This window comes from Erythrolamprus reginae, chromosome 1 (genome assembly GCF_031021105.1).
Source record: "Erythrolamprus reginae isolate rEryReg1 chromosome 1, rEryReg1.hap1, whole genome shotgun sequence".
Classification (NCBI taxonomy): Eukaryota; Metazoa; Chordata; class Lepidosauria; order Squamata; family Dipsadidae; genus Erythrolamprus; species Erythrolamprus reginae.
In genome coordinates this window covers 66,457,406-66,484,815 of record NC_091950.1, presented here as the reverse complement: position 1 = coordinate 66,484,815, position 27,410 = coordinate 66,457,406, and the positions used below count along the sequence as shown (strand labels likewise).

The 27,410-nt window shown below is 41.3% G+C and overlaps 1 protein-coding gene across 3 annotated transcripts; it reads left to right on the top strand.

Moving 5' to 3' along the window:
• Positions 1-26,804, top strand: GSTZ1 (glutathione S-transferase zeta 1). Of its 3 annotated transcripts, none has more exons than XM_070754194.1 (9): positions 1-98; positions 5,376-5,427; positions 8,034-8,101; positions 10,493-10,573; positions 19,036-19,161; positions 21,829-21,904; positions 24,050-24,102; positions 25,543-25,592; positions 26,484-26,804. In XM_070754194.1, exons 1-9 carry the CDS (start codon positions 78-80, stop codon positions 26,608-26,610), a joined length of 654 nt encoding a protein of 217 aa, XP_070610295.1. In that variant the 5' UTR covers positions 1-77; the 3' UTR covers positions 26,611-26,804. The 3 variants fall into 3 exon arrangements, with proteins under 3 accessions (XP_070610295.1, XP_070610288.1, XP_070610297.1); XM_070754187.1 differs by lacking the exon at positions 1-98 and adding an exon at positions 4,492-4,587; XM_070754196.1 differs by lacking the exon at positions 1-98 and adding an exon at positions 5,105-5,128.
• The last annotated feature ends 606 nt before the right edge of the window (positions 26,805-27,410 follow it).

The following is a 27,410-nucleotide window of genomic DNA, read 5'->3' as shown; positions in this document are numbered from 1 at the left end:
GCCGAGGCCACGCCCATTGTGAAAGCAGCCTGGCTCCGTCCTCCCAACGAGATACGCGTCAATGGGAAGAGTGCGAGATGTGTGCCGCGTTAGCAAAGGTATTTGTTACTACCGCTTTCCTTCTCCCGGAAGCTATGTGGATAAAAAGATCACGATGTAGTTGGTTTCTGTCATCATGGATACATCTTTTAACAACCTGATTCAACTAAAAGAGTTTTAAGTTATAAGTTGAAGAATTTAATAGTTAATAGTTAATATGTAAAGTAACAGTTAAACCATTCGGACGAGGTTAATGCAGATTCTGAAGTCTTTTAGGACTGTGATCGAGCTTTGCATGCAGTTGAATGAAATCAGAGGTAGCGATTGGAGCATATTTGGAGCCACTCCTACCATCAAAAGGTCGCCATAGAGCACTGCACACCAAGACAACTTGACACAAGAACAGTTTTTTCCCTAAATGCCATCACTCTGCTAAACAAATAATTCCCTCAATACTGTCAAACTATTTACTAAGTCTACACTACTATTACTACTAGTTTTTTCATTATTCCTATCACCCATCTCCCACTTATGACTGTATAACTGTAACTTGTTGCTTGTATCCTTAAGATTTTTATTAATATTGATTGCTTCCTGATTGCTTATTTGACCACTATGACAATCATTAGGTATTGTCATTCTTGACAAATGTATCTTTTCTTTTATGTACACTGGGAGCATATGCACCAAAGTCAAATTTCTTGTGTGTCCAATCACACTTGGCCAATAAAGAATTCTGTTCTGTTCTGTTCATAAACTTCTAGAAAATGCAATTCCTATAATTCCTATAATTCAGTTCTTCTCCACTGTAGAGGCTACCCTCTCTTTGAGTTGGCACAAATATGTATTACCCACCTTACCTATTGATTTTCCTCTCCTATATTCCTGGTTTGTGAGCGTCCTACTATATAGAAAGATTATTTTTTATTTTTTCCCTGTGGTTTCCCTGCCGTCCTCCTTTATTATATCTACAAATTAAATCAGTCCTTTTCAGGACTCTTGACTGCCTCTCCTAAAGGCAATTTGTATGCTATTAGCACATAGACCTGTCACTATAGGTCTATGTGAATCAAGTTATGCATTGTGTTATTATTATTGATTAAGTTTATATGCCGCCCCTCTCCGAAGACTCGAATGAATAAATATGAAAACAAAAAGCAGCTCATAGATTTAAATTAAATGAAATGTATAGACTTTTTTTTTAAAAAAAAATCAAGGCACATAGCTTTTAAATCTACAAATAGTTAACTTGTGCATCATAAATACATGTTTATTGTATTGTATTATCATGAAGAAAAAATTATGTGGTCATTATTAGAAGCCTACAGCGGCTTGATGTCACATAATGAATCAAAGGGTTATTACATTGAGTGAAATCTGTTGGCTGTCATTGCTTTCATTAAATGGCAAAAAAATCCTTGAAGCATACGTTCAGTATCACAATGCATGTAGAAAAGGAGTAGGACTTTTTATTGCAATGTTGCTTGCCTCACTCTGATCCCCCTTTGCCTAAGACTGCTATTTATATTCTGTTTTTCTGGGGGGGGGTTCTGGAGTTTTATTATTTTAATTGCTAGTAGTCTATGGTAAATGGAGAGTAACAACTCGTAAAATATTTGGATCAATAGGTTTCCAGCATGTTGTGTGAAGCATGATTTTTAGTGAAGAGTGTATTTGAAAGAGCAGGTTTTGAAGCCAAATAATGAAAATTCCCAATTTTGAGCCATCGTACATTCCATGGTTTTAAGACAAGATTTAGATGTAGTAATTTGTAAACTACTTGATAGATGATGTATTTCTATAACAATGATAAACAGTGAATGTAAATGTGACTGAAAATCGCCTTGAAGGATCTTTAGCTGAGAAAAGGTAACTGTAATTCATACTAGGGCTCCTATTATCTTTCTTTCTTTCTTTCTTTCTTTCTTTCTTTCTTTCTTTTTAATTTATTTATTAGATTTGTATGCCGCCCCTCTCCGTAGACTCAGTTAGTTATCAGTTTCCTGTTGGGGTCACTGGCAAGAGATCATTTATTTATTCATTCATTCATTCATTCATTCATTCATTCATTCATTCATTCATTCATTTAGACTTCTATGCTGCCCAATCCAGAAGAACTCAGTGAGGCTTATAACAATATAAAATACAAACACAGTAAAAAGAAGTCAAATGTACAATCTAAACTATAAAACCCTAATTAAAACCCAAAATTAAATTCTCCAGTCAGCAGCATACATGCATATCATGTACACCATTCATACAATTTGTCCATGATAGTTAATTCACGGCCCCCAGGCCTGCCGGCAAAGCCAAATCTTCGTGAGTGGAAGCAGTACGGACATCAGGGAGGACTTTTCCATAGAGCCCGGGGCGGCAACAAAGAAGGGCCTTTCTCAAGCCAAATGGTTTTCTGTCTAATAAACAAGCAATATATATATGTGTCAATATTATGGCTAGCAAATCATTTTGATTTCTAAGCAAGCATAAGCACGGGCTATATTTTCCAGTAAGAATATCATAAAGTCCACAGCATACAGGTAGTCTTCGACTTACAACAGTTCATTTAGTGACCATTCAAAGTTACAACAACACTGAAAAATATGACTTATGATTCTTTTTCACACAACTGTTGCAGCTTTCCTGTGGTCATGTGATTGACATTCCGATGCTTGGCAACTGACTGATATTAATGACAGTCTCAGGATCATGGTTACAAGCAAAGTCAATGGGGGAAGCCAGATTCGCTTAACAATGGTGTCGCTAATTTAACAATTGCAGCGATTCACTTAATAACTGTGGCACAATAGGTTGTAAAATGGACCAAAATTCACTTGACAAATGTTTCACTTACCCACCAAAATTTGGGCTCAATTATGGTATTAAGTAAAGGATTGCCTCTATGGGAAATTCAGTCTCAGCAGTAACTTGAGCTTCTTTCTATTTTCCTTTTAAAGAAATGTCTTTATGCTGCATCATGTGCAGGTCCTGATGCAGCTCAGTAAGAAGGGCTGGAAAATATTAAGAGAAAGGGGTTACAACCCACAAGTTCTGCTTCTGAAGATCGGTGCAGAAAGAAAACGATGGAGCAAAGAGATTTTAATATTATTTGTATTTGTACAGTATTTGTATTTGTATTTATATTTATATTTATATTTATATTTATATTTATATTTATATTTATATTTATATTTATTTATATTTATATTTATATTTATATTTATATTTATATTTATATTTATATTTATATTTATATTTATATTTATATTTATATTTATATTTATATTTATATTATCAACAACAACAACAACAGTATAACACAACAAACGAGATCAGTATGCTGGATTTTGTGTTTCATCACCAGTCGGGTGCTTCCCAAGCACCTAGAACTGCGTGATGTAGCGGCAAATGATGTGTGCTGACCCCAGTAAAAGTGGCCTTTTGCAATTGACAGATGGAGATTTTGTCAATTCCGATGGATTTCAAATGTCCAATTAGATCTTTTGGCACTGCGCCCAGCATGCCAAAGACCATTACTACTGTTGCTGTTGCTGTTGTTGTTGTTGTTGTTGTTATTATTATGTCAATGCAACACAGCAAATGAGATCACTATGCTGGATTTTGTATTTCATCACCAGTCGGGCGCTTCCCAAGCACCTAGGACTGCGTGATGTAGCGGCGAATTATGTTTGCCGATCCCAGTAAAGTGGCCTTTTGCAATTGACAGATGGAGATTTTGTCAATTCCGATGGTTTCAAATGTCTGCTGAGATCCTTTGGCACTGCGCCCAGCGTGCCAAGAACCACTGGGACCACTTTCACTGGCTTATTCCAGAGTCGTTGCAGCTAGATTTTTAGATCTTCATATTTCACTAATTTCTCTAGCTGCTTCTCCTTAATTCTGCTGTCTCCTGGGATTGCAATGTTGATGATCCATACTTTCTTTTTCTCCACAATCATGATGTCTGGTGTGTTATGTTTCAGAATTTGGTCAGTCTGAAGTCGGAAGTCCCACAGTAGTTTTGCTTGCTCATTTTTATTATTATTATTATTATTATTATTATTATTATTATTATTATTATTATTATTAATATTATTATTACTTCTATACTGCCCTTCTCAACTGACATGGGGCGGTTTACAAAGAGATGCTATTCTGCTCCAGCAATTCTTTCCTTATGTCTTCTGTTTTGCATTTTCCGGGCCTTACAGAACGCTTTGAATCCTGTAAGAATTGAATTATGGAATTTGAAGGGGAAATGCAAATTAATATAGAAATGCAGGCACTGCTAGCCACTTCTGTAAAATAAAAATGCATTTCTCTTGACCAGAGTAGAGATGGCGTTGTCGCTTTGTCTCCCCCCCCGCCCCCCCCCCCAATGTTAGATTAAAATCTGTGGAGGAATTTGCTCCTCTGCATTCAGGCAGCTGTGATTGGCTGCAAGTGAAGCTCCTGTTCCCGCCCCAGCCAAGACTATCTGAGCTAGCTTTCATTCTGAGGAATACTTTACTTTATATGCACTCTGCACTAAGCATGGAGACTTCCCAAAAGGTGAGACTAAAATGGGATATTTTTATTTTATTTTATTTTATTTTATTTTATTTTATTTATTTATTTATTTATCTATCTATCTATCTATCTATCTATTTATTTATTTATTTATTTTATTTTATTATTTATATCTTTTTTAATACAGTCCACAAGCTGTTATACCATTGTATTCATGGAGTGTTTTTCTTCACAGGTTTTCATACTTATTTAATTTATTTGTTTGTTTGTTTGTTTGTCAAGTAGGACTTGGTGGTATACAAAGATACAGTATAATATTTATATACATAATACTAGAAAAAGAGAAACATTAGGACAGGGGACAGAAGGCACTCTGGTGCACTTATGCATGCCCCTTCTTCTCTGTTTTAGAGTAGTAGCTGCTCTAATCTTCATCCTTTGGCTTCAAAACCTGCTCCTCTTTAAAGCAATAGCTGCAACTCTCTCAACAATCTTGCCTGTGTGTGATCTGCTTTCAAAATTTCATGAAACAAATAACAATGGTGGAAGATTATTCAAAAATGTAGCATTTCAACTCCCTTTTGTGAGTTAATTCAACTTCAGACAGTCAGCATGAAAGTGGTCATTCCACTTTAATAGTGTTACTGTTCTGAGCTTGCCATTGGTTTACTGATCTCTTTGCTAAAAGTCAGGGCTACTTTGGATTTTTGTTACTTAGGCCTGTTATTCTCTACAGCTTAACCTTCAAAAAGATATTTACATTATAAGCAATTTAAAGCCTGAAATGAATCAGCTTACAATTGTAGCTTTCAACTGTTTTTATTTTTCAGCCAGTTCTTTACACTTATTTCAGAAGCTCCTGTTCCTGGAGAGTGCGAATCGGTAAGAATAATGGCTAAATTCTATTGTAGGAATATTGTTAATTCCTGATGTTAATTTTTTTCATTTTGTTAAAATCCAATAGATATTTTTATTTACTAAAATGCAGCTAATTGCTTAACAATCACTCAAGTACTTTAGTAAATTATAGGGTGGCAGCAAGCAAATTACTGTTTTGAGTGGATTGGAAGAAGTCTCTTCTTTACATTGGGGCAGAAGTAAAGACCCTAATTCAATATCTATTAGATGTTTCACTCTTCAACTTCTAATTTTAGTTCTGAGCTGAATGGCTAATAGCTCTTTGGAAGCTGTTCTTCAAAAGAAGTGGAAAAGTCTGTTAACAGTTAGGAATGGCATGTGATCTAAATGCAAAGGGTTGTATATTCCATTTTTCAGCATGTGTAAGCAATGGAGAATGTAGTATTCCGTATGCACAGACTATGTAAATGTGTTGAACTATGTGCTAGGTTCTAAAGCAGATTTTGTTTTGTTATACAGTATTTACTTCTTTGTTTTAATATATGCGCAATCTCCATGCATCTAATGATATTGAAGTAGAATCTTTCAGCAGGGCTTGTGGATAGTTGATCCTTCTCTTGGATGGACCTTTTTTTAAAAAAAAAAGTAAATTAATTAGCATTACAGTTTGAGCATAACAAAACACAGTGAAGATGCTACATTTCTTATATTCTCATGTTAAAGGCATATTAGTAAATAGTAAGCTTAAAGGTTGTAACAACTGAAGTACAATAAACAAGAATGGTTTTAGCTAGCTAGTGAAGTATAGATGACCAAAATGAACAACATTTCAAAAACTGATTACTTAATATTATAGGATATATGGAAAAAGCAATGATATGTTTTTATTTATTTAATTTTGGAAAAGTAATTTGGGCTTACATGGCAAAGAAATAAACCTAAATGCTCTATTGATTTGCTACTTTATGATGAAAGAAGATTAGCAAAGGATGCAAAAATGATTAGAGCTTCTGAATGTAAGAACATTTCATAGTACTGACAGTGGAGTTTAATGAAGAGAAAGTCAAATGGTGTAAAAAAAGTTGAAGAAATGATAGTGAAAGAACTATTTTGGGAAGAGAACAATTTACAGACATGCCACATAGTCTTATGTGAAAAACAGTTTATTATTCTTCCAGCAGACTAAATGGAAAGCAGATGTAAGAAAAGGGAATGTAGATGCTTGGAGCCCAGTGGAAGAGATGGGGAAACATTTAACCCCGTGTCATGGATTTATGTAATTACACAAATGGGAATGTTTGATAGAATAATGAAATGAAAGAGATGGGCAGCACATAAATTTAATAAAAATAAAGTCAACATAAGAGAATAGTTGCTGCAAAGATTAATAGATACCAAATAAGTGTGCATACTTAGAAAAAGCTGGAAAAAATATTGTCAAAGCAAGCCTAGACAAGTATGCTGCCTCATGGCAAGAGTTCTAAAGGTGTTTATTCAACAACAACACCCCAACAGGTCCTTGGAAAGCACCCCTGTTGCACAAGTCCACATTCCAATCTCCGTGCAGCAAGAGTCACTGAGTAACTGAGTCCAGGGCGTGCATTCAAAGTCCAGGAAAGCAGTCCAAACGTCAAACAGGCCAGGATACATGGCACAAGCACATAAGACACAGAAGTGGGCATGTTGCTCCAGCAACACTCAAGTCCTCAGGATAGAGTAAAGTAGGCAATGCTAGAGCAACTCTTCATAAAAGGAAGGTTGCTTCCTGACCAGCATTGTGCTTGTCATCTCTCTGATCTACACGTCCTTAGATCAGGAGTAGCTGTGGACTCTAGTCCTCCTCATTGCTATTGGGCAGCAGCTCTTCCCAGTCCTTGCCTGGAACTTCCAGGCCAATTTGCTGCAGCTCACTTCCCTCAGCCTCAGCCTGTCTCTGGTCCGATCCTATAGTAATAACAACAAGTTGGGAGGGACCTCGGAGGTCTTCTAGTCCAAATCCCTGCTTAGGCAAGAAACCTAGACAAATCGTTATCCAACATCTTCTTTAAAACTTTCAGTGTTGGAGCATTCACAATATATGGAGGTAAGCTGTTCCACTGATTAATTGTTCTAATTGTCAGGAAATTTCTCCTCCTAAGTTGCTTCTCTCCTTGTTTAGTTTCCACCCCTTGCTTCTTGTTCTACTCTCAGGTGCTTCGGAGAATAGGCTGGCTCCTTCTTTTTTGTGGCAGCCCCTGAGATATTGGAACACTGCTATCATGTCTCCCCTGGTCCTTCTTTTCATTAAACTAGCCATGCCCAGTTCCTGCAACCATTCTTAAGAACATAAGAAGAGACATGCTGAATCAGGCCAAAGCCCATCAAGTCCAGCATTCTGTGTCACACAGTGGCCCACCAATTGTCCTTGGGGATCTTGAGCAGAAAGAGAAGGCAAGACCCTCCCTTTCCCTTGACCCCCAACAAATGGTACTCAAGGGAATCCTGCCTACCTCAGCCAACATAGAGGCGGCACATGGACATCCATTTCAATAACCATCAATACACTTGGCATCCATGAATCTGTCTAATCCTGCCTTGAAGCTATCAAGGCTGACAGCAGTAACTAATTGTATTACATTTTCTCTTGGTAGCTTTGGCTCTGAAGGGAATTGCCTGTGAACAAGTATCCATAAATCTTATAAAAGATGGAGGGCAGCAGGTAAAGAAATATTTATTATTATGTTCATTGACCAAAGCAAAAACAATATCAATACGATAAGGACAGCCTTCGCTGTAAAACCTGATTAGACAAAATATTATAAAAACAGTAAAAAGATACAATTAATATGAAAACAATGCAGATGTAATAATATAAAAGTTAATTTAAAGCTATAATAATTAGAATAATCAAAAATATGGAATATTAAAAAGCACCTGCTGTAACCTATATGCATTAAGAAGTTATAAAATTACTGTAAAACAGTTAAGTTCTAAAACAAAAAAGGAAAATAACATTGATTAGCAGATCTCTATTACTTGCCAGTTTGCTCTGTACTAGTTATATAACTATTGTAACAGAATTTAAAACCAAGGCACTTTGAGCTAACACCAGTTAATTTCAGCCATTGTAGCAGGAGAACAACGTTTGTCTGTGATAACAAAAAATCAGAAACACGGTAACAAGTTCCCTTTACTGCTACAGATTTTAATAAAACATTAATTTAATAAAATGCTTTAGCTGTAAAAAGGTCTTCTTGATTTTCTTTAGGCAATTGAAGATAAAATAGATCTGAATGTCCTGAGACCTTGACTATAAAAGAGAGTTCCAGGGTTCTTAAATATCATTACACATTCTACAGTACAAAAGACAATGAGGTTGGATTTCAATATCCTGTTTCACTTGGGCAAGTTCTTTCTGCAGGCAGTTCACTGTGAACAGCGCTCATTTTGATCCATGGCAGTTTTGTTGTTTAAGAACTTACTGTCTCCTGTAAAATCAAAAGTTCTTTAAAGAGGATTTATTTTAAAGGGATCCCTCCCCGTGTGTTTTGGAGCAGTTTGTTTAATTATTCTCACATCCTATTCATGGGCTTCTCTGAGGCATCTGACCACCCAGTCACCACGAATTGAGCTTGTCTTTATCTTTCCTTGTGGAATGCAGAATACAGTGATCCCCCGGTTATTGCGTCCCCGACCATTGCGAACAGGGTAATTTGCGATTTTTGAACCCGGAAGTCAGAACACCATCTGCGCATGCGTGCCTTTTTTTCTCTGGGCACGCATGCGTAGATGGGCCGGGCAATCAGCTGCTGGGCGGCTTCCCTAGGTCTTCCCCCTCTTGGCGGGCATCAGCGAGGAGTTTCCCCACCGCCCACGCAAACTCCTCGCTGCTGCAGCTTCGCTCGGGCCGCTTCCCAGCTGAGTACTCAGCTGGGAAGCGGCCCGAGCGAACGGCTTGTCTGCAGCCTGCCTGCCCGCGCGCCCGCGGCTCGCGCGCCCTTCTCCCGCCCACGCCGTTCGCTCGGGCCGCTTCCCAACTGAGCCCTCAAGCCAAGCGCAGAAGTTCGCTTTTGGCGCTTGGCTTGAGGGCTCAGTTGGGAAGGCGCGCGGGTGTTTTAAAACGTCCCCGCCGACATGGGGGGCTCGCTAGCACCCCCCCAAACCCGGGTTGGGGGTTCGGGGGGGTGCTAGCGAGCCCCCCATGTCGGCGGCGACGTTTTAAAACACCCGCGTGGCTTTCCAATGAGTCCCGAAGACAAACACGGAAGTTTGACGTTTGTCTTCGGGACTCATTGGAAAGCCGCACGGGTGTTTTAAAACGTCCCCGCCGACATGGGGGGCTCGCTAGCACCCCCCCGAACCCCCAACCCGGGTTAGGGGGATGCTAGCGAGCCCCCCATGTCGGCGGCGACGTTTTAAAACACCCGCGCCGCCCCCAATCTTCGGCTCCTCGCTAGCGCTGCAGAAGTAAAAACACCATCTGCACATGCGCAGATGGTGTTTTTACTTCCGCAGCGCTACTTCGCGAAAACCCGCTTGTTGCGGGGGGTCCTGGAACGGAACCCTCGCAACGAGCGGGGGATCACTGTATAGCTATCAGAATAAATCAGTGTATGGAAGATATTGTGTGCAAATGTGATGCTGAAAAGCAGTGGTTCTCAACCTAGGGGTTGGGACCCCTTTGGGGGTCAAATAACCATTTCACAGAGGTCACCTAAGACCATGGGAAAGGACAAATTGGTCAAAGTGTTACGAACTAAAGTTTCTATTCTGGCGCCTTGGAACTTATTTTTACAATCCAACCAATCAGGCATTTACAGTGGGAGTGTCCCTCTGAGCTTCCTGCCAATCAGCTTAAAGCTCTCTTGGGAGAATTGGCACTAGACATATTGTTGGGGGTCACCACAATATGAGGAACTGTATTAAGGGGTTTAATTAAGGCATTAGAAAAGTTGAGGAGCACTGCTGAAAAGGGAGACATTTACGTAGTTTAGTGAATGGACTGACAAACCTATACCCCGTGCTCCCTTGAGCTGTCATCTTTGGAAAAAAATATGTTTGACTTAATTTGAAGAATCCAAGGCCCTGAGGAATTTTCTTGTTTCTCTAGATGTCTTCAGGTTTTCAAGCAGTGAATCCAATGCAGCAAGTCCCTGCCATCATAATCGATGGCATCACTCTCTCCCAGTCTGTAAGTAAGCCTATTCTGTTAATTATTTACTTGCTTCGGTTGGCTACACTAAGGACTTTGCACCCATGCAAGACTGCTGTTTTTTGACAATTGAATGAAGCCCATGCTAATCCCACTTGCCAACTTTATCCAATTTAGTATGGCTTCCAGCATGAGACAAATCAAAAGGTTCTGTGTGGATGGTTTCCAGAAATGGAACTTGCGTTTTAGAATGAGTACACCTGACACACCGTTGGTAATGATGCAGTTTGTAAGTTATCATGAATCTGAAAACCGTGATTGAATGACATGTGGTTCCAATGAGTATTTTGTAGCAATTACTGTACAGTAATTCCCCCATTATAGGAATGGGAGGAGGGTAGTAGAGAAGCACTAATTTTTATGCTGCAATCTTGCCTGCTACTACCTTATTTCCCGCATGTAAGGGAAAAAATGCATTTTCCTAATTTAACCTCCCCGCTTCCAAACAAAAGGCAAACATTTTGATCACTCGCCCTGACGATGGCATTGCATTAGAGCTACTGTCCTTGAATCTCTGGAAGTTAAGCCACAAAAATCAAACTAGAAATTTATTCCCTCCTGTTGTACATACTCCTGATCAGTTGGAGGATGATGAAGATATTGAGGCCTCAGATTCAGATAGTGTTTATGAAGTAGTGGGGGCCCGGGGTTACAGGTAGTAGAACAGGTGGGAGGCCAGCCACAGGATGGGGCTAGTTCAGGATCTAGTGAAGGAGAATCAGACGCTCGCTGGTTTAACCCTAAATTCAGAAGGATTCAGAACTGTAGAGAGCAAAGGTCTGGAAGAAGATATTAAGGAGAGGAATGGGTTAAAGATTGTATTGAGGTAATTGGCACGTCAGGGGGCTAGTGGAGAAGAAGGGTGGAGTTTCAACGTTGCTGAAAATAAATATGGATGTCTTTTCACCACGCTAATGTAAGCCAAATTATTTTGTATGGTATTTAGTCAGTGCTGCTGGTTTTTTTAAAGCTATGTAGTTAGGAATAAATCTTGTCTAAGTGAAGCAGGAAAAGGAATGTGAGAAATATGGCTAAGAGAGAGATAACGGACCGAGTGATATCTGGAATGTGTTGAAGTATAGGAGAGCAAAGAAATAAACGGTGTTGCTTTATTCATGAAATGATGCATTTAATGAGAGTTATTTGTAATTACTAAACTTCTACCAGAAACCAGAACACCTACTGGTAGAAATCTGCCCGGAAAATATTTCCATGGCTCAGATAAAGTGCTCTCCCCCTTCAGCCAGCAGAAACTTAAGCCAATATAAAATATGCTGCCCCACCTGCCAATCTGGTAAAACAGGAGATAATGTATTGATTCAGTGGGCAATTCTGTTGCTGATCATCTGTTTGGCAGGCTTGCTTTGAGCACAAGGCAGCTGATCTATAGGGAGTTGATGAGACTTATAAAGAAGCTTTACTACTATCCAATGATGGGCTGCCAGTGGCATGCGCAACAACCAAAATCTCACAGAAGCATCTTTGTGCGAGCGAGATTTGGGCAAAAAAAGCAGTGATTTCCGCCCAAATCTAGCTCACGTGAGATTTGGGCGATTTTCACCTATTTCTCAAAAAAACCCAGCAAAAATCGCAAATATCTCACCAGTTGCGCATGTGCACAACGCCAGATCTACCGGAGCTGTGCACCTGGGTGCATTAGACCTACCAGAGCCGCTCAGCAGGTGCTTTGCACCGCTGCTATTATCCCATATAGGCTGATAAGAGGCTCCCACTCTGCCTAGCAAACAATAAAGCTTCCATTACTTTACTTGGCTAATCAATTGCCCAACAGAACAATGGAAATCTATGATAAAGGAGGAGTGCGGCTGTCTCAGAATCCACAAGCCGGTCCCCTATATCATTATATGCCTTCATCCTTCTAATATCACAGCAGCCAGAAATGGGACCCTGCTTCTCACCTCTTCACAGGGGGAAAATGAATGTGGCCATGGAGGGTAACTTGAACCCTAGAAAAAAGGCAGGTCCCAGCACTCGTCCAAAGAGACCAACGGGGGACAGGTTTGTCCTGTTCTTTATGGATAACCTGAGTGTACCACTACCCACAGGAGAAAGAAGCATGACAAGTTCTCTTCACCCTTAAACTGTCATTGGTTGTTCTTGGACTAAAAAGAAAACAGATGTATCACTGGTACAGCTAACCATGATTTAACGCTGTTTCACGCATGAGCTGAGTGCAAGATGAAGGCAATGTTATAGGGAAGTTGCAGAATAAAGAAGATGCCAAAGTGGGCAGAGGTCCTTAATGTGTTGCACAAAACCTATTTGTCTGTTTACCATGTTGTATGAATACAAAGCTAAAGTAGAATAAGATTCTGGAAGGTTATGAGCAAATTTGAGGGGAGTCACAATGACCATTGTGTTGAGCTGAACACCCTTCATCTTTCTTCGACTCAGAGTGGATGCAGGTCCTCTCTGCTTGTAGTAGGGGTGGAGACTGAGCCTGCTATAGTCCATATTCATGCCCTGCTCACCACCACCACCTCCCCATCCACATCGCTTGTATGACTCCTCTTGGTTCCATCTAAGGGCTGCAATGGGAACCCACAATGAAAGGTGGATCTAAAGTGGGAGGACAGGGGAATTCTGCTAGATCTTATGCTACGCTGGGTTTTCTTATAATTGTCCCAGTGCTCATTCTAGTAAAATTCCAGAAGGGAGACTAGGGTAAAGTAAGAAGGGAATCCATGCTAGATTAATTAGACAATAAAGTCTAAAGAACTAAGTTAGAAAGAAAGTCAACTCTGATATTGAAGAGCTTTCGTTTTGTTTAACCCTAAGTATTTTAAGTAGTTTATGTTGGAGGAAGCTTTTTGTATTCCTGGAATACAAGACCCCACATGTGCAAGGATTACTGAAACAAGTTTTGTAACTCTTAACAGGAAAAAAAGCCTGATTTACAGAAAATACAGTACAGGAAATGAGGTAGACAGAAAAAACTGGTATTCAACAGGCTACATCCTCTTAGAAGGAGATTAAAGAGGAGCGCTCACCCTTTGATGCATGCATAGGAGGAGTGAAAGGAAAGAGGAAGACCTTGAGATTAGCACTTTGGCAAACAGAGAGAAGGCAGCGTGTAAGATAAAGCAGAAATACCACAGGGAATTCCTAATTATTTATATCTAATGCTTCTTATGGTCAGTGCATTATGAGACAATGCATCTATAGTCCAACTGTCAACAAAATCCACACTGGTATTATTGGGGGACGATGACATGGGTGGACAGTGATGTTCCTCCACCCAAAAGTACATGAAAAATGTTTTAAGTATCCTAGTGAGAATAAGCAAATTAAGATGTACAGTAATTGTTATTTTATCATCCACATTGTGTGTGTTATCAACAAATATTAATATAATTTGTTTTCCTTCCATACTCTGTATTGGGACACTGTTGGAAATATGCATTATGCTGTGGGTGTTACTCCTTTGACCCACAATTCAATTTTCTTCCAACTCTGCTGCCTTTCAAATAATACTGCATGGACGGTTGGACCTGCTGGACGATAAAATCACGAAAGAGAAATGAGAAAGATGGAACTGGTTGCTTGGGAATTGGGACATTGCTAATATGAACTTGCAAATGACTATCATTGTCTGTTCCTTCCCCCCCTGACCTCTATGCACTTTATTGAAGATCCACGCCCCCTAGTGGACCGGCTGGGGAAAAACAACAGCTTTTTAAGACCTTTTAAAGTCCTTTTAAGATCTAAGACTTATTGAAGCTATACAAAGACACTTCACCTGGACCGACGGATTAACCGATGATTAACTAATAACTAGTATTAAGATCTGATTTTTACTATTTTACCATTTTTACCATTTTATACTACTAATTATTAATTTTGTGAATTTTTCTATTTCTATTTATATGTATTTATATTGTGCCACATTTTATTAGCATTTTTACCTATTACTAATTTAATCCTTTTTTAATATTGGGAGGGTTCACTAATTAATGGATGATTGGAATAGAGTTAATCTTGTGCATGGAATGAATGATTGGTATGAGTGTGATGGTTGGGGTGGGGGGGAGTACGGTATGGATGAGATGATTGTGAGTAGTATGAATGATAGGTTTGGCCCACCTGACGCTCGGGAGACAGGAGAGGAAGGTGCACCGATCTCTGGGGTGACAGAGGGCCAGAATATCCCTGTGTTGCTGGGGAGAGGCAGATATGGTGGGGGCCACAGAGTTAGCCGTTCCAGGGGAACGAGAGACCGTTACTTAATAACGGTCCCTTGTTCCGGCTCTGTGAGCCCAATCTTGGGTACTGGTGATGAGTGTAACTCTGGCCCTGGGCTCAGGTTGCTGATGCTCAATGCCAGGTCAGTGGTAAATAAAGCTCTCCTCATCCGGGATCTGATCCTGGATGAGGAGGCCGACCTGGCTTGTATTACTGAAACCTGACTGGGCCCGGAGGGAGGTGTCCCTCTCTCTGAAATTTGCCCAGCCGGGTTTCAGATATGGCATCAACCTCGACCCCAGGGAAGGGGGGGAGGAGTGGCTATTATAGCCAGGGAGAGCCTTTGCCTGCGTAGACTCATTGCTCCGGAAATTGCAGGTTGCGAGTCTCTCTTGCTGAAGTTGGACTTAGGGGTTCAGGTGGGCTTATTTCTCACGTACCTGCCTCCCAGCTGCATGTCAAAAGCCCTGCCTGTGCTACTCGAGGAGGTAGCCGGGTTGGCGGTGGAGTTCCCCGGACTCATTGTCCTGGGGGACTTCAACCTGCCGTCACTCGGCGAAACCTCTGGGCTGGCACCGGAGTTCATGGCCACCATGACAGCCATGGACCTGACTCAAGTAGTACAGGGTCCGACTCACGAGGGAGGGCACGCACCTGACATGGTATTCCTTTCCGAGCAATTGAGCAATGGTCCGAGACTAAGGGGCTTAGAAGCGTTGCCTTTGTCATGGTCAGACCATTTTCTGCTACGGCTTGACTTCCTGGCTCCAATCCTTCCCCGCAGGGAGGCGGAACCAATGAAGATGTTCCGCCCCAGACGCCTGATGGACCCAGAGGGCTTTCAGACGGCGCTTGGGGTTATTCCAGAGGCACTCGTCCACAGCTCGGCGGAGTCCCTCGCTGAGGCCTGGAACAGGGCTGCGGCGGGGGCTCTTGACCGGATTGTGCCTTTGCGACCTCTCCGCGGCGCTAGACCCCGTAGAGCCCCATGGTTCAACGAGGAGCTCCGGGAGTTGAAACGCCAAAAGAGACGTCTAGAGAAGCGATGGAGGAAGAGTAGGTCTGAATCTGATCGAACACTTACAAAGACTTACAAAGTGGCGCTCAAGGCGGCAAGATGCGCGTACCATGCCGCCTTGATTGCATCAGCGGAATCCCGCCCGGCTGCTCTGTTTAGGGTGACCCGCTCCCTTCTTAATCAGGGGGGAGTTGGGGAGCCCTTGCAGAGTAGTGCCGAGGATTTTAACACGTTTTTCGCTGATAAAGTCGCTCAGATCCGGGCCGACCTCGACTCCAATTGTAAAACAGAGTCGACTGACAACAAGTCAGTCGAGGTGACTGGGGCACGTACTTGTCCACCTGTCTGGGAAGAGTTTGATCTGGTGACACCTGATGAAGTGGACAAGGCCATCGGAGCTGTGAGTTCTGCCACCTGTTTACTGGATCCGTGTCCCTCCTGGTTGGTCTCGGCCAGCAGGGAGGTGACACGGAGCTGGGCCCAGGAGATTACCAACGCTTCCTTGGGGAGGGGAGTCTTTCCAACACTCTATAAAGAAGCGCTCGTGCGCCCCCTCCTCAAGAAGCCCTCCCTGAACCCAACCATACTTAATAACTATCGTCCAGTCTCCAACCTTCCCTTTATGGGGAAGGTTGTCGAGAAGGTGGTGGCACTCCAGCTCCAGCGGTCCTTGGAAGAAGCCGATTATCTAGGTCCCCGACAGTCAGGTTTCAGGCCCGGTTACAGCACGGAAACCGCTTTGGTCGCGTTGATGGATGACCCCTGGCGGGCCCGGGACAGGGGTTTATCCTCTGTCCTGGTGCTCCTCGATCTATCAGCGGCTTTCGATACCATCGACCATGGTATCCTTCTGCACCGGTTGGAGAGGTTGGGGGTGGGAGGCACTGTTCTCCAGTGGTTCTCCTCCTACCTCTCTGACCGGTCGCAGTCGGTGTTAGTGGGGGGTCAGAGGTCGGCTCCGAGGTCTCTCCCTTGTGGGGTGCCTCAGGGGTCGGTCCTCTCCCCCTTGCTATTTACCATCTACATGAAACCGCTGGGTGAGATCATCCAAGGACATGGGGTGAGGTATCATCAATATGCCGATGATACCCAGCTTTACATCTCCACCCCATGCCCAGTCAACGAAGCGGTGGAAGTGATGTGCCGGTGCCTGGAGGCTGTTGGGGCCTGGATGGGTGTCAACAGACTCAAACTCAACCGGAATAAGACGGAGTGGCTGTGGGTTCTGCCTCCCAAGGACAATTCCATCTGTCTGTCCATCACCCTGGGGGGGGAATTATTGACCCCCTCAGAGAGGGTCCGCAACTTGGGCGTCCTCCTCGATCCACAGCTCACATTAGAAAACCATCTCTCAGCTGTGGCGAGGGGGGCGTTTTCCCAGGTTCGCCTGGTGCACCAGTTGCAGCCCTATCTGGACCGGGACTCATTGCTCACAGTCACTCATGCCCTCATCACCTCGAGGTTCGACTACTGTAATGCTCTCTACATGGGGCTACCTTTGAAAAGTGTTCAGAAACTTCAGATCGTGCAGAATGCGGCTGCGAGAGCAGTCATGGGCTTACCTAGGTATGCCCATGTTTCACCATCACTCCGCAGTCTGCATTGGCTGCCGATCAATTTCCGGTCACAATTCAAAGTGTTGGTTATGACCTTTAAAGCCGTTCATGGCATCGGACCAGAATATCTCCGAGACCGCCTCCTGCCGCACGAATTCCAGCGACCGATTAGGTCCCACAGAGTGGGCCTTCTCCGGGTCCCGTCAACTAAACAATGTCGGTTGGCGGGTCCCAGGGGAAGAGCCTTCTCTGTGGCGGCACCGGCTCTCTGGAACCAACTCCCCCCGGAGATTAGAACTGCCCCTACTCTTCCTGCCTTCCGAAAACTCCTTAAGACCCACCTTTGCCGTCAGGCATGGGGAAACTAAACATCTCCCCTGGGCACGTTAAATTTATATATGGTATGTTTGTGTGTGTGTTTGCTATTACGTGGGGTTTTCTTAAATCGTTAAATATTTTAATTAATTGGATTGTTGTGACTGTTTTACTTGTTGTGAGCCGCCCCGAGTCTTCGGAGAGGGGCGGCATACAAGTCCAACTAATAAATAAATAAAATAAATAAATACATTTAGTTTTGTCATTGACCTACTTGGGCTCTACAGAGCTGGGAGGGACAGGTTGCCCTTTGCAGCCCTGGGCTTACTGTTTCTTGCAACAGGGATTTCATTAGTGTGTTATGTACACACACTTATTGGGAAAGAGGAAAGAGTCTGGTTTTAACTGGACATAATGGACATTGCCAAAATTTTTGCTTGTGGTTCTCATACCCTATTTACCCCGAAGCCTTCTTTTGGAAAGGATCATTTAAATTTTCTAGGGCTATGTTGACTGAGTATTTCCAATGGTATCCTAATAAGTATTAAACTAGTAAGAAGGTCACAACATAACTAACTATGAGAATGCCTAATATACAGACACTTGCCTTAAGAAGATATTTTAGACTGCAATTCCCGGTGGGAATTCCTCCTGCTTTTTTCTTTCATCAGCTCCTGAGGATCATTGCTGGCTAAGGATGGAAAGTATTTTTTTAAGGGGCTGCTCTTAAAGAAGACTCAAAAATTGTAACTGATTGAGAATGCAGCAGTTGTAGGTCTTTCAATATACCCGAGCAATTCCCCCATTATGTGAGCAGCACTACTCATGCAGAACCTGGGGACAGGCCCTCTGTGGCACAGGGACCAAATATTTGCAGGACTGCCATTTTTCAGATTGGCACAGTGTCACTTTACAGATCTATCATCCCCCCCCCCCCCCCCCCATATTTGCCCTTTGCAATAGCATTTCTTTCAAGGTCATTTAGAGAGGTTTACAAATCCTGCTTTTCTCACAGGCTACGTCTGGGGCTGTGGATGAATTGAGTTGCTATTGTTTCTATGCTGTTCTGGGCTGGTATCTTAGAAGAGACCATAGGCTCTGTGAATAAACATTGGCTGTTGAGCAGTCTTGGGGAAGGAGGGAGGGAGAGAAAGAGAAAGGAAGGAAGGAAGGAAGGAAGGGAAAGAAAGAAAGAAGGAAGGAAGGGAAAGAAAGAAAGAAAGAAGAAAGGAAGGAAGGAAGGGAAAGAAAGAAAGAAGGAAGGGAAAGAAAGGAAGAAAAAAGAAAGGAAGGGAAGGAAGGAAGAAAGGAAGGAAGGAAGAAAGAAAATCAATCTCTGTCTATTTCAGATAGCCATCATAGAGTATCTGGAGGACAGCCGGCCACTCCCAAGGCTCCTTCCGCAGGATCCAAAGATGAGAGCTGTGGTTCGGATGATCTCAAATCACATTGCTTCTGGAATTCAACCACTGCAGGTAAGCATCTTCTTGCCTTGGCTGCCTTCCTTTCTAACACTATGGACTGTAACTACATTTCTGACATTGATACGGAGAATGTCATCTCAGGAAATGCTGGGTCTGTTGTGCCCGGTGTGCAGTGCTAATTGAGCACACAAGAGATGGACATTTCTTTAGGTGTTCTATTTTTGTACACAAGAAAGGACAATTGGGATTTGATTTCCAAAGCAAGCATGCCCGTTAGCTCCAAACACCTGAGTTTTCAAATAGTTTACAAGCAGGAAATTATTATTTAAATTATGACGTGATTGGTAAGTAGAATCTCATTGGCAAGCACTGTTAAACCTGTGGCCACAAGATGAATCTTGTTACCCAGAAGGTGGTTCTGTTGTTGAAGGAAAATATGATTGGGCTGCTGTCTTATTTATTCCTGAAGGACCATAACCAAAACCAGCATAAGGAATCTGCCTCTTGTGTGTGAAATGGAAAGAATGTAACCAAGAATACTTTGGCGCCAGTACTCATTTTTAATATGTTCAACCAGACATGATTTAGAGCAGGGGTGTGAAACTCAAGGCCCCTGGGCCGGATGCAGCCTGCGGGGTGCTTAAATCTGACCCGTAGAGCCGGCCTGGAAGTAGCAAAGAAGCAGCCTGCAGTGCCTCTGGCAGCCAAAATAGGGCATGGGGTGGGGGCACGTGTGGTCGCACCGCACCCCGGTTTTGGCCTGGATGGCCTCCTAGATCACTTTGCTTGCAAAAATGGAGTAGGGGCAAAGTATTCTAGGAGGCCATCCAGGGCAAAAATAGGGTCGGGCACGGAGCCCTCCAACCAGTTTTGGCCAGCAGCGTGCGGCAGGAGACATCTACCGTGTTTCCCTGAAAATAAGACAGCTTCTTATATTAAGTTTTGCTCCCAAAGATGTGCTATGTCTTATTTTCAGGGGATATCTTATTTTTTTTCAATGAATTGTATCCTGTATCCTGCTGCAGAAAAAATACATCCAAAAATGCAGCCGCGTGTTGGATGCGTGTTGGATGTGTTTTAAATCTGATGCAGCGTTTTGGGATGCAATTTATGGACAGCAATGTTATTCTTGACAAATGTATCTTTTTCTTTTATGGACACTGAGAGCACATGCACCAAGACAAATTCCTTGTGTGTCCAATCACACTTGGTCAATAAAATTCTATTCTATTCTATTCTATCTGTTCTGTTTGGGAATGCTGAGAAACGAAACATCTGCTACGTCTTACTTTTGGGGGATGCCTTATATTAGGCAATTCTACGAAATCTCTCCTACATCTTACTTTCAGGGGTGACTTATTTTCGGGGAAACAGGGTATCCTGTTCCACCACCCCAGCCACCAGCCTGCAGATGAGAACTACAATGCTGATGGGGACCTAGAAGAAATCCAATTTGACTCTGCTGATGTACCGGAAGGGCATTAGGAGAGTGTTATTCTTGTTTGTGTTAGCCACTTTCTCTCAAGTGAAGAAAATAGTCTTCCTTTCCCTGTGGTAATTGCTGCAAAAGCAAATCTGGGGTCTAATTTATACAACAAGCGCTTATTTACTTTTAAATTTTATTTGCCACCCATCTTGAATTCAACAACTCCTAGGTAGCATAGAATGGTTAGGGCACCCAGCTAGGAAGCAGGAAGCCGTGAGTGCAAGTCCTGCCATAGCCATGAAAGCCTCCTGGGCAACTTTGGGCCAGGCAACTCACTTCACAAGATTGTTGTTGTGGGAAAAATAGAAGAAATGTGTGTCAGATATGTTCGCTGCCTGGAGTTACTTGTAAAAATAATACAGGTGAGATACAAATAAATAAAGACTCTCTTATGTTCATACTGGACGGAGTAATCAGGAAATGATTACATAATGTACACCTTGATTTTTGAAGGGTTAGTAACCTTTCTAACCTTCAGCATTGATTGATACCCTTATTTTTGTTCTGTTTTAATACCATCCATGTCAAAATTAATACCATCAATACCAATCAATACCAATATAATCAATGCCAAATTTAATACTATCCATTTCAAAAAGGACGGCCATAGGGGAACAATAGGAAATGTCACTGAAAACCGATTATTGGCCAGGCTTATTCCACTTGGTTTCATCTGTACCTGCAGAATAATTTTTACATACGAACATACATACATACATACATACATTTATTTGTTCATTTGTTATATTTATATGCTGCCCAACTCCCGAAGGACTCTAGGTAGCTTCCAACAAATGAAAACAATTTCTAAAACAATATAAAACATTCATTAGTAAAACCCCATTAAAACACATATACCGTACTTTCTCAGTAACTCTCTGTGTTATAAAGCACAGTTGAGAAACCAGGGACTTTTAATGTATTGTCCCTTGTGATTAGGCATGCTGGTAAGGGTTGGACTTTAACAACATCTAGAAGGTCATAGCTTCTCCATTTGTAATATAGATTGAAGTATGGATTACTGTTTGCTTAACAATATTTGCTCCCCTTTTTATTATTTATTAGATTTGTATGCCGCCCCTCTCCGTAGACTCGATGCTGCAAATTAGATTTATAACTTGATGCTGCAAGTTAGATTTATCTAGAGTAAGATCTGACTATTGTTCAGTGGCAAACTATATCCTAAATCTATGTATAGGTAGTATATTTCAGACACTCCTTGCATTTTTCAGAATCTAGCTGTCCTGCAGCAGATGGGAGAGAAAAAACAAGATTGGGCACAGGGCGTCATTTCTCAAGGCTTCAAAGGCAAGTTTCAGTATGAAATGTTTGTCGGGGTTTACGTCATTTCCAAATGTGACAAAGGCCTTTTCTCGAAAAAGCCTTTCCTTTTGCCTGTCTTGTACTGAGAGACTCTTCAGAACAACTAACTAGTGCAATGCTTCAGGGAGTTTCTGGGAACTTTAAATAGAATATTCCCTTTTCCTAGAAAAACCCATCTCATGGAAATAGATCTCCAGGGAATTTTCCAAGTAATGTATTATCATTTATCTTTATAGTCAACCTTTAAAATGCACTGTCAAATCCAAGTATAAATGATGGTTTGCAAAACTCATAGAGAATACTGGAAGTCTTATTGCTTGTTGAATGAAAACAATCGAGGAAAAAAACCTTAATGTTAAAAAGTTTTAATATTCAGTGCCAAGTCATTTTATGTATGAGGGGGAAATAGTTATCAGTTCCCTAGAATAGTTTTCTCTCTGCTCAAATCAGCATTTGTCTAGTGAAGTGGAATTGGTAAGGTTGACAAAAGCAAATACTTCTTTATAAGCCTATAATTAAATTATGCTTATCTTACTACTACATAATGTACTGATGACTACTAACTTGGGTAGGTTTGAAACACAAGACAAATTCATGGAAGGTACCAGTAGCTCTTACTTATAGTAAAGTGTATTGATTGTCTCTAGTATTAAATGTCAGTGTTCCAAGTAACAGCCCATATGAAATCAAAACTCCAAGGCAGGGTTCCTGAAAGTATAGATTTATTAGGCATGTCATATTGGCACAGCTGGTGAAAACCTGACTCTGGAGTTCCCCGGGTTTTCCACACCTAGTTCAAAATGCAAAGTTCTTCTCCCCTCTCCCCATTACACACAACCATCACATGCCCCAATCAAGTCTCTCTCCCCCATCCCAGATGTCTCCCATCCTCACCCCTCCAGGTGCTGGTGAAAGTGTGCTTGGTTCTGAGAAGAAACAATTTTATTTTGGCTACATATTCCCACATCTGTCTCTACTCCCTACTCCCTTTCCCACAGCTCCATCCAGCCTTGCTGTGGAAAATGCTCGAAGATGAATCCAAGATTTATTTATTTAATTTATTTAATTTATTTAATTTATTTAATTTATTTAATTTATTTAATTTATTTAATTTATTTAATTTATTTAATTTATTTAATTTATTTAATTTATTTAATTTATTTAATTTATTTAATTTATTTAATTTATTTAATTTATTTAATTTATTTATTTATTGGATTTGTATGCCGCCCCTCTGATATTAGAAGCTGCTCAGTAACACTGTCTGGGAAAAGGGGTGAAAAAATGTAGGATGCTGAATTAGAATTAGTGTTGGTCATGACTTTTAAAGCCCTACATGGCATTGAACCAGATGACCTCCGGAACCGCCTGCTACCGCACGAATCCCAGCGACCGATAAGGTCCCACAGAGTTGGCCTTCTCCAGGTCCCGTCAACTAAACAATGTCGTTTGGCGGGCCCCAGAGGAAGAGCCTTCTCTGTGGTGGCCCCGGCCCTCTGGAACAAACTCCCCCCGGAGATTAGAACTGCCCCACCCTCCCTGTCTTTCGTAAGCTACTCAAGACTCATTTATGCCGCCAGGCATGGGGGAGTTAAGATATTCCTTCCCCCTAGGCCATTACAAGTTATGCATGGTATGTTTGTGTGTATGTTTGGTTTTATAATAAGGGTTTTTACTTGTTTTATTAATTGGATTGTTACATGCTATTTTTATCATTGTTGTTAGCCGCCCCGAGTCTGCAGAGAGGGGCAGCATACAAATCCAATAGATAGATAGATAGATAGATAGATAGATAGATAGATAGATAGATAGATAGATAGATAGATAGATAGATAGATAGATAGATAGATAGATAGATAGGCAGACACTGTTGGTTGTGACTCTAACCAAAAATATAACTCTGTTACATTTTTATCTTGAATAAGTTGGGAGAATGTCTTTCCCACCCAAGTAAATGTTTCAGCCCAAGTCCTACTTTGACATTCTACAACAAATTGAACAAAATGTGTAAAAAAATATTTCATTCTTTTATACTGTTTATCTTGTACTCAGAATATTGTAAATGGCAGTCTGTTTCAGCTCAACAACATTCCCGATTTTCCACAATGGTTCTGTTTTCTCTTTCTACAGCTTTGGAACAGATCCTGCAAGAAACTGCCGGACGCTACTGTGTTGGGGATGAGGTATCACAAGCTGAGGTCAAAGGCTTCCGATCATAAAGGAGCCTCAGAAACCTATAATTAGTAATGTTTCATTAATCAGCCTGTTGGGGAGCATTCTAAAATCCATTGGTCTAAGAAAGGCAGAAATTATTTGTCTGTATCCTGGCAGCAATGAATAGTTTCAGCCTACACAAAAAAAAATCCATAAGCAAATGGCATACACAGCTAGTATGAGCATAATGGTCTTAAGTTGTGACAACCATAAAACAGGTCACCAAATCAAGTTAGTTAGTTAGTTATTCGTTCATTCATTAATTAATTAATTAATTAATTAATTAATTAATTAATTCATTCATTCATTTATTTATTGGATTTGTATGCCGCCCCTCTCCGGAGACTCGGGGCGGCTAACAGCAACAATAAAGCAGTGTACAATAGTAGTCTGATGTTAGAAATAATTAAAAGCCCATTAATATAAAAAAAACAAAACAAACAAACATACATACATACATACCATGCATAGAATTGTAAAGGCCTAGGGGGAAGAAGGTCTCAATTCCCCCATGCCTGACAGCAGAGGTGGGTTTTAAGCAGCTTACGAAAGGCAAGGAGGGTGGGGGCAATTCTAATCTTTGGGGGGAGTTGGTTCCAGAGGGCCAGGGCCGCCACAGAGAAGGCTCTTCCCCTGGGTCCCGCCAAGCGACATTCTTTAGTTGACGGGACCCAGAGAAGATCCACTCTGTGGGACCTAACTGGTCGCTGGGATTCGTGCAGCAGAAGGCGATCCCTGAGATAATCTGGTCCGGTGCCATGAAGGGCTTTATAGGTCATAACCAACACTTTGAATTGTGATCGGAAACTGATCGGCAACCAATGCAGACTGCGGAGTGTTGGTGTAACATGGGCATATTTCGGAAAGCCCATGATTGCTCTTGCAGCTGCATTCTGCACGATCTTACGATGGGTGCTACACAAATGCCATGGTCATTTAACAATCAACGGGCCATTTTTACCCCAAATCAAAAGTAAATGCGGATTTTCAACAAAAATGTCATAAAATAAGATCACATTAATGCAGGATGCTACAGTTTTCTGTAAATGTGGGCTGGTTGCCAATCACCCAAAGCATGATCACCTGGCCACAGGGGAGGCATCTTCAGAACCAGGTCACAAGTACTCCCCCAAAGTGTATCCGCCCCCCAGGAAGTACCTCCATTGTAACTTTCTAAGCTACCAGTTGTAAGTTGAGAACTAGGATCACTACTTACTGTAAGATATTGAAAAAAAGATGTAGAAAAACTTGTCCAAAGCAAGACCATCAATCCTAAACTATTTAAAAAATCACATTTTTTAAAACTGCTACATCATAAAAGTTACATTGTTGCCCCTGGGTTGATGCCTTATAACAAGATTTTAGCTTCAGATCTTGAATTGGTATTTATCTGTGCTTTTCTCTTTTAGGTGACCATGGCAGACCTTTGTTTGGTCCCCCAGGTATACAATGCTGAGAGGTAAGGAAAATGAAGTTCCACGAGCTTTAAGGGGGATGACTGCCTAAGCAGTAATTAGATAACTTTTGTATCACGGGAGGTTTAAACTATAATCCAATGAGGCATCTGACTGTATAGAGACTGTAGAATACAGTAGTACTTAGCATTCAGGTGAATAACAGTGCCCATAGAGTTGAAGATTGGGAAATCTAAACATGTCACTCCCAGAAATCTTCTGAGCGTTCCTACCTTGATATCAATTCCTGATTTGGGATAGCAGTTTAGCAATTCCTGTTGCCACCAGTTAATTTCCAAGAAATAATAACAACAGAGTTGGAAGGGACCTTGGAGGTCTTCTAGTGCAACCCCCTGCTTAGGCAGGAAACCCTGTACTACTTCAGACAGATGGTTATCCAATATCTTAAAAGCTTCCAGTGTTAGGGCATTCATAACTTCTGGAGGCAAGCTGTTCCACGGATTAATTGTTCTGTCAGGAAATTTCTCCTTAATTCTAAATTCTAATTTCTCCTTGTTTAGTTTCATGTCTTCCCCTCAGCCCCATTAGGTAAACCAGACCACAAAATCAACTCTGCATGGAAGTTAAAGTTTAGGAATTGCGATAGGAATACTCATCTGTTCTTTTTCTGCAATATTTTGCAAACATCCATTCCTGTTCTTGTGTTCATATAATAGAGAATTCAATGTATAAGAATTGTATATATGTTGTCTCCCTTTATTGATCTCTTCACTTTTATTCTTTGCTAATGACTATTTTAATGCAAAATATGTTCTATTGTAAACAGATTGTAACAGATCTTTGTTTTGTATCCAATTGATTTAAACGTATCTAAAACACAATGACTTGGTCTTACAGTAACAGAGATGTGCCTAATGCTTAATTTCTCTTACTAGATTTAAAGTGGATCTGACTCCATACCCCACAATAAGCAGAATCAACAAAGCTCTCCTGGAATTAGAAGCATTTCAAAGCAGCCATCCTTCCCGGCAGCCAGATACACCTCCAGAACTAAGATCCTAAACTGCTTGTTTCACTGTGGGGAAATTGATCCAAAATTAAATGGCAATCTCCTTTTTAAAGATTTTCTGAGGGAAAACTTGACGTCTTTTGGAAGAGTCTGCTAAATCTAAGACTAAAAAAGAAGAAGAAAAAAAGACACTGTAATTGTAGAGTATATGGCTGGCGTAAAATAAACTTTTGATCATGTGAGACAATTGTAATGCAGTGGTGAAGCAGATCAAAAGATAAGAGCTTGTGGGTTGAACTTGTGAAGTTCAAAAAAGGTAGTGTTGCTTTGTGTAAATAGTAAAGGTGTGAATCTATAAGACCATATTCAAAGGTAAAGAACATGAAAAGGCAGCAGTCTAGATATTGGCAAGCAAATAGTGATTGGGCCTGAAAAAGAGCAGTCATATGTCAAATACTTGCTGGCTTTTAGTGTAATAATAATTTATTAGACTTGTATGCCGCCCCTCTCAATGCATATGTCCTTTTTAGTGTTACTGAGAACTGATTTAAGAACTTTCACAACAGCTTTTTTGTGTTACCTAAGCAGCAGCAAACTATCAGTATTTTTTGGCAAAATTTGGTGAGGCAGTTGGAGTTGTTCTTAGAGCCATAAGTTGCCTGGTCTTGCTTTATAGTGTCCATCGTGAGCCACCATATACCAGCACTTCAGAAGCATAGTTCCCTCTAAGCTGAGCAGTGAGCAATCGCTCACTTAAAAACCATCATCAACTCAGAGTTTTCCAAACCTGTCCAGAAGCCAAGAGGGAAAGAGTGAGAGGGAAGGAGAGAGAGAGGAAGAGAGGAAGAGAGAG

Excerpts from the sequence above, each read along its gene's own strand:
- GSTZ1 (XM_070754187.1), top strand. The coding sequence starts at position 4,552 with ATGCACTCTGCACTAAGCATGGAGACTTCCCAAAAG. Across the intron at positions 19,162-21,828 it reads CTGGAATTCAACCACTGCAG|AATCTAGCTGTCCTGCAGCA; the intron begins GTAAGCATCTTC and ends TGCATTTTTCAG. Across the intron at positions 24,103-25,542 it reads GCTACTGTGTTGGGGATGAG|GTGACCATGGCAGACCTTTG; the intron begins GTATCACAAGCT and ends TTTCTCTTTTAG.